The sequence below is a fragment of the Fragaria vesca genome, linkage group LG6, assembly GCF_000184155.1.
Source record: "Fragaria vesca subsp. vesca linkage group LG6, FraVesHawaii_1.0, whole genome shotgun sequence".
Taxonomy (NCBI): domain Eukaryota; kingdom Viridiplantae; phylum Streptophyta; class Magnoliopsida; order Rosales; family Rosaceae; genus Fragaria; species Fragaria vesca.
The window spans coordinates 33,729,688-33,736,976 of NC_020496.1; the positions used below are offsets into that span (position 1 = coordinate 33,729,688).

Here is a 7,289-nt window from a genome sequence, read left to right on the forward strand (position 1 = left end):
ATAGAGGTGTTTAGCAGTCTAGCACTCTCCCGGCCTCACAACATCACTCTTTCCCTGCTAATCTGGACTTTTGTGTTTTCATTGGACATGTGTTGTTTAATTTTCTGTATAAGACTTTGGACGTTGTTGGCTTGTTGCATTTGAACTTTTGAAGTTTTGATCTTGCTTGTTTATGCATTTGAAATTATATGATATTATGATGTGTGAAACTTTGAATGTGTTTGAACTTTGAATAGTTTGATAATTGATAGAAGTTTGGTATAGGCCTAAAAAAAGGATTTAAATGAGCTGGGCCTTTCAGTTTGTTGGGCCTCAATTTAAACTTGGTAGAGGCCCAATACCAACCGTACCAACCGAGTACCAACCGTACCAACTAAGTTGGTATACCAACTTTGACGGTTGGTTTTGGTACAAGATTTTGCCTACCAATTTTAAGTTGGTTGGTACATGGTATTGAAAAATATAGTTGGTATACCTACCAATGCCAGCCCTACTTAAATGTCATGAAATAAAAACATTAATTTTAATATGTCATATAATATATATAAATTACTATTTATTTATACATAAAACGATTAATTGCATTTAAAAATGTATTTTAAAATTCAATAAACAGTCACTGTCACGTGACAGTAATCTCACATTTTAAACGGGTGGAAACTGCTACTCAGTCACACAGCAGCCCAGAATAATCCAAGTCACTGTATTCATTCTAATCCAACAGGTGAACTTGCTCTAATATACAGATTGATAATCAGAATTTAGCAACTGAAAATAGCAAAATAACACGCGGGATGTGACTGTGTGAGTCAGCAGAATTAATTTTAAAATTTTTTGAAACGTATAGTTTAAAAACAATTTAAATTTGAAATGCATCCACCATGTGTGGCCAAATCCTGAAACTACATCAAGCAAACAAAATACCCCTTCCCTTTCCTAAATCCACACCATTCGCCCAACACCGTTTCCGTAATTCCTCACAAAACAGAGCCTTAAATTACGACGACCCCAATCTAACGCCAAAGACAAAGCCAAAATTAATTTCCTCACAAATCCCCTCCTATAAATTTCACAGACCAAAATTCTCAAATTTCAGCAACAACAAAAAATGAAAGCTTCAGTCAAATTCCGGGAGGACCAGAAGCCACTGCTCCGGGCCAAAGTCCCCCTCAGCATCTTGGGCCTCCCCTTCCAATCCGGAATCGTCGCCGGCGAGTCCAAGGAGCTCACTCTCAACCTCGCCACCTTCTTCGAATCCGGGCCGTCCATTCGCGTCGCCTATCGCCCCAACGACACGTGGAACCCCTTCTCCCTCGTCGTCAAGACCGGCACCGGCTCCCTCGGCTCTCCGATCAACTCCTCCATGCTCATGAGCGCCGAGTTCAATCTCCTCAACCACAACCCTAGCTTCATGCTCCACTTCAAGCCTCAGTTTGGGGACTTCTCCGTCAAGAAGTCGTCGCAGTCGTCTGTCTTGGATAAGATGCTCGGGTCGCAAGACGGCGTCGTTTCGCCGGAGCCTCCGACGATTAAGGCCGTGGAGGCGCCGGCCGGGGAGGGATTGTTTTCCGGGAAGAAAATTACGGTTCTGCCCTCCCAGAGCGCTGCCTCCGGGGCTGTGGCCGGTCTGCTCTCCGGGATGGAGGTGTCGGCGAGGACGTCGGTGCCGGTGAGGAATCGTGCCGTGGTGAGCTTGCGGTGGGGGGTGAGGGTTCCGGCGGAGCTGAAGAGCGGAGATTATGGGACGGCGGGGATTGCGTTTCAGAAGATCCCGTTCCTGGTGATGAACAAGATCGGGATCGAGCACGTGGACGGTGGGGATTTGAAGGGAGGCAACACGAAAGCTGCGGCGGCTGGTGGGGCGGTGACGTTTCCGGGGAATGTGGAGGTTGCGGAGGCTTGTTTCACTGTGAAGCGTCAGTTGGAGGTTTTACAGAGTGAGAATGGGTTGCTGAGGAAAGCTGTGGAGGATCTTCGGCAGGAGATTGCCGGAGGGAGTTTCAATTCGGGGAAGTACCGTGGGATGGAGAGGAGTAGTGGGAATTGGGGATCTAGCAACAATGAGAAGAAATCGCAGGAGGGAGATGTGAGTGAGGAGTTGAAGAAGGCACTGATGGGTGCTTGAATTAGCCGAAATTTCAATTCTAAGTTCTTTATCAATTCGGTAATGCTTATAAGATATTTGTTGTTGCTTGAAATTGTTATGGGGGTGTACATTGCTGCTTAATAAGGGTAGGGTGGTGATAGCAATGAATTTTGGATCGAAATCGTGCTATTTATATTTTTTTGGTTAGTTATGCAATATCTTCTGCTTGTAGCCTTGGTTTAGCTTGATTAAGCAGTTTCGATTCAGTTTCAGTTTTTTTTTTTCTCCTGGTCAGATGACACTGAAATTGGGTTCTGTGTTTTCCCTACATGTAAATGTTGAAATTCAGTTGCATCTCCTTCAAGACTAATTATGGTCTCTAGCATCTTTGAGTTTTAAAATTTCTGTCCATCTTTTGTTCTAGTGTTCCAACAATAATACTCCATGGTCGAATTGCTAATGATTTGATTTTCAAATGATTTTCTGAGAATTCTACGTAAGGGTCGAATTGCTCTTTGTATCCTCTCCAGTTCTATTCTTCTGCCAAATGCTTCCACTGAGATTGTCACTGTGTCAAAACTAGAAATAAGTCCAGTGCCAGATCCTTCTTAGGTGATCATGACCTGCGACGAAGAGTGCGTCTTTGTCCTCTTTGCAGAATGTGGTCATGACTCATGAGATAAATATCGTTGTACTGGGCATCCAATCAATCAAATTTGGATGCACAAAACTTCAGTGCAGTTCTTGGTTGCCGAATGAAATGGCATTTCCAAACATTGTGATTATCTATAGCAGTGATGTTGAATGTGGTGCAATTATACAGGCTTGCAAGAAATCAATATAAAGTAGCACGAACAAAATGAGTGAACTTGAGGGTATCAAAAGGAAAAGGGTGTGTCTATTACCACCTCACAGACTATTTTGTTAATATATTGAATGACTAATATATCCTAATGTAAATTAAGACAAGGGACAATAAGTTGTTACAAATTATAATTTTTTGTTTTTAAATAAACATGTACTTCATAAATCTTAACCCAGAATTTATCATATTCGATCTTTCTATGAAGTCTGAAGAAGACACTAGAATTCAACTGAAAATGACGTGAACTGTTTGTATTTTTTTTTTCTTTGTTTGATGTTTTGTCATTTCGTCTATCCCTTTACTCATTATTTCTCATATCGATTTTATATGTAAATTTTCATGTCTAGTCACTCACTTATATATATTCGGTTTGTTTTTATTTTTCATCGGCGCAGAGCTTTTTCCAAATAGAGTTTACAGACATTGTGCATCTTGATATCAATGGATACCAATGAGTTGTTAAGTTTGAGAGTTTTTTCTTGCTCTTTAATTGAGATTTATACTTTAATGTGATTTTTATTGTTCAGTTTGTGATTCCACTTACCCAAATGATATTAATTTTATGGCTTTCTTCAATTTCATTTTGTTTTTGGAGTTTAATGGCTATTGGAAGAGGCTTATATTGTGTGTATTGCAAATCGGTGAATAAAGTAAATCTAAAATTAAAAAATATATATGCGGAGTGAGAAGAGATCAAATGTAGGGTAAACAAAACAGATATAAAATTGAAAAAATATATATATGTAGGGTGAAAAAAAAAAATAGGGTGAACAAAGCAAAAATGGGAAAAATGTATTTTAAGTATTGTAAATGGGTGAATAAAGTAGACTTATAATTAAAAATATATAAGTGGGGTGTGACAAGAACGTGGGGTTAACAAAGTAGTTTGTGGGGCTGGCAATAGACGCAAAAAAAAAAAAAATTGAGTGAACTTGCTCTTAACGGGTTAATAACATCAAGCTAGTTTTTTTTTTTTTTTTTTTTTTAATCTGACTATAAATATCAAGAGAAATTTTATTCACACATACCAGATTTATAAATACACATCCCTATTTTTTGAAACTTTTTTTAATACAATTTTATCCCTTTGATGAAGATGAACAACAAAAAAAACTAAACAAACAAAAAGAATACAAAAAACAAAAATTTATATACAAATCTACAGCTCTAAAAAATCTACAGTATGTAAACTTCCTGGTGATATCAAATTTTCATATTATTTCGATTGATTGAAAATCTAAGAGGTTTTTTTTTTGTCTGTAGAAAATCTTAGAGGTTATTATTAAAAAAAAATCGTCAATCACTTTGTCTCTATTAATAGTTTGTTAAGCTTCGTTTGCTTACCAATTCGATTTGATTTTAGTTGAATCATAGATGTAAGAAAATAGAGTGATAAATTCTTGAGGAGCAGTCAATTGACAGAAAGAAGAAGATGATGAGTTAAAGGGTGTGTATTAAGTCAAATAAAGAAAGCATAAAAAAAAGTTTAAGGAAAAAATCTAGATAAAAAAATATAAGAGGTGTTATTAACTATATTAGGATTTTTCAATTTTTGCAGCCCCTAGAGAGCGAGAGAGAGAAAGTAAACTTCAGCGAGCCTAGTCGGCGCACTAGGTACGACCGAATGAGTTTTGGTGAGTTGAGTCTATGACCGGAGTTAAAATCGATTGGGTTTTCTATCGAGGGGAGGTTGTTGCCGAGCCGGAGTTGTGAAGAGAAGAGATCGGAGGTCACCTAGAGTTTTTCAAGGCCAGATCGGAGGTTGGTGGCGCTCGAAGTTTAGGCAAGTTGGGTCTCATCGTTCCGATCAGACGCTTTTTGCAAGGCTGAGGAGGGCGGATTGTTTTCTGATTCCGGGTTTGGATACTCAAGGGTGTGGCAGGAAACGGTGGTGGTTAGGGTCATGCGACGTGAGTTGGACGGCGACGATCTTGCTATCGGTTTGGCAACAGTGGCCGCGAGTCGGGTGTTGGTGACACAAGAACTTGGGCCGAGATATACGAGCCACCGATCAGACCTCTTGGAATTGGGCTCGGTCTGTTGGGCCGGGTTCCCTCTGGGTCCTGGTTTTTTCTTTTGCTTTTTGCTTTTAGTTTGTTTAGTCTACGACTACTTGCAGGTCTTGAGCATTTTCTAGTTATTAGGCTTCAGTTTGTAATTAGCTACGTTGATGCACTACGGTATCCCCCTCGGTGTAGGGTGGTCCCAGATGTGGTCAAATAAGATGGGTTGCGGACTTGTCCCCTCCCTTTTATGTCTTGGTGGTTGGTTACTTAGTTCGATTGCTACCAAGGAAATTTTGATATTGATCATAGCGTCATCTTAGAGCTGCAACATTAAAATAGCTTAGGATTCTCTTAGGTTGTTTTGCATGATTCTATATTTACGTGCCTGTGACTCGTGAGGGTGTGTAGTGTTTCTGTTGTAACCTATTATTGTTGATCAATATAAAGGCTTCTCGCTCTTCTTTCAAAAAAGAAAAATATATATATATTAGGATGTGTGAATAAAATTACTCAAATATCAAAGTCACATCACATAATTGGTGCTAGTCCAAACGTTCTCTAGTGAGAGGGCACTTCGGTTCGTTGAACAATATTCGTTAAAAGTCATGAATAAACAAGGCCTAGGATTTGACCCAAAAAAAAAAGGCCTACGAATAGGAGAAGATGGATGTCATTTGCATGCGCTATAATTGGGTTCAGCCAAAAAACAAGAGCTAGGTAGAAATTGATTCTACCAGAAACCGTAGTGTCGTAGATCAACAAGTCGTCGATCAAGTTCAATCATGTTGTTGGTGTTGAAGAAAGAACATCTATTGGGCTTGACAAAGAAGAAGAAGAAGAAGAAGAAGAAGAAGACGAAGACGAAGAAGAAGAAAAGGAGGAGGAGAATTTGGGAAGGGAAGGTGTCTGCTGTCATGGGAGAAAGAGGAGGAGGTGCAAAGGATTAGGGGTTTGAAGGATAAGAGCAGGAGGTGTAGAGGGAGAAAGTAGCAGCCATGGTTGGAGCTGTTGAAGCTCTAGTTAGGATTAGAGAAGTGAAAGCAGTATTTTTGGTGTGTGAGGGAGAGAGTTCGGAGAAAAACAAGGTTAGTCAAACGTTAAGATTGATTAAAACATGTGGCTATGATGATGCCACGTTAGACAGTGAAACTTTACTTTGTGAATGAAAGAATTTTCGTGTTATTTGATGTGGTTGTATGTTTTTCAATTGCACCATAATTAAGTGTTTTAGGCTTCTTTTTTTTTTGAACTTATCAAGTGTTTTAAGTTGTTAGTCAATGTCTAGTAAGGATTAGTTAGATATTGATCATAATCTAGATATAGCCCTTGATTTAATCGATTGATGTCTCTTGAGTTTGATTGTTGTTTCCTCCTAACCTGTTTTGAAAAGCTGAGGTGTGCCGTTTCAAATGCTATTAATTAATAATTTATCCACATATTTTAAGTACTTATATTCTATCTTTTTTATGTGGTAATTTGAGTCGATAATATCACTCAAATTTAATGAAACATTTACTATATACTAAAGTTGAGTTACTGTAGCTAAGCTTTTTGAGATTATTTACGTTATTGCCATAACGGGCCACTCAGCCCTTATTTGTTGTTTTGGGCCTTATTTGTTCTTTCATCGCTCTATTCTTTTCTCACTTTCTTCCTGTTTTTTTTTTCCCAAGAAATTCTCACACACCGCACAGCAGCCTGCCACCTCTGTAGCTGAGTTTTCTTCATTGTTTTTTCAGAAACTGATTTCTCCAGAAATTGACACAATAGAGAGAGAGAGAGAGAGCAGAAGAAAGACTGAATCGGCTGGAAACTGAAAAGTGTACTCCTCTTCAAACGTTTGGGATTTTCGGAAGTGCATGATCTTTGTCTCTCAGGTAAGTCACATCCCCTTTTTCCCTTTTGGTTTCTAGGGATTCAGTTTCAGAGAACAGTGCAGTCTTAATCACCAATTTAACTAAATACTAAGCGGCCTGGCACCGCCTTACTGTTCCCGTGAACAGTGTCAGTTGGGCGTGGGTCGTTTTCTTTTTCTTCCTCTCTCTCGATCTCTAAACCCACCACCCACCTCAGTTTCCATTAGTTTCCAGAGCTCTCTCTCGATCTCTCTACACTCCACCTCTCTTAACCTCTCCTTCCCTCTCTTTCGTCGCTTCCTTCATCAGTCTCAGCCAATTGTAGTCTCTCCCTCTCTCTGCTTCTGTTTGGAAAAAAAGGAGAAGGAGCGCAGAGATTGATTAATCCAACTTTAGATTCATTGCAGTCGGTCTTGCACACCTCTGGAAGAATCTGGGCTCCTTCTCCTTTTTTTTCCAAACTAGAAGCAGAGAGA

At 39.4% G+C, this 7,289-nt stretch overlaps 1 protein-coding gene across 1 annotated transcript; it reads left to right on the plus strand.

The window, feature by feature from the left end:
• Nucleotides 1–1,100: 1,100 nt before the first annotated feature.
• Nucleotides 1,101–2,318, plus strand: LOC101292233. Its single transcript, XM_004304323.1, has one exon. The coding sequence runs from the start codon at nt 1,109–1,111 to the stop codon at nt 2,123–2,125; it is 1,017 nt and encodes a 338-aa protein (XP_004304371.1). The 5' UTR covers nt 1,101–1,108; the 3' UTR covers nt 2,126–2,318.
• The last annotated feature ends 4,971 nt before the right edge of the window (nt 2,319–7,289 follow it).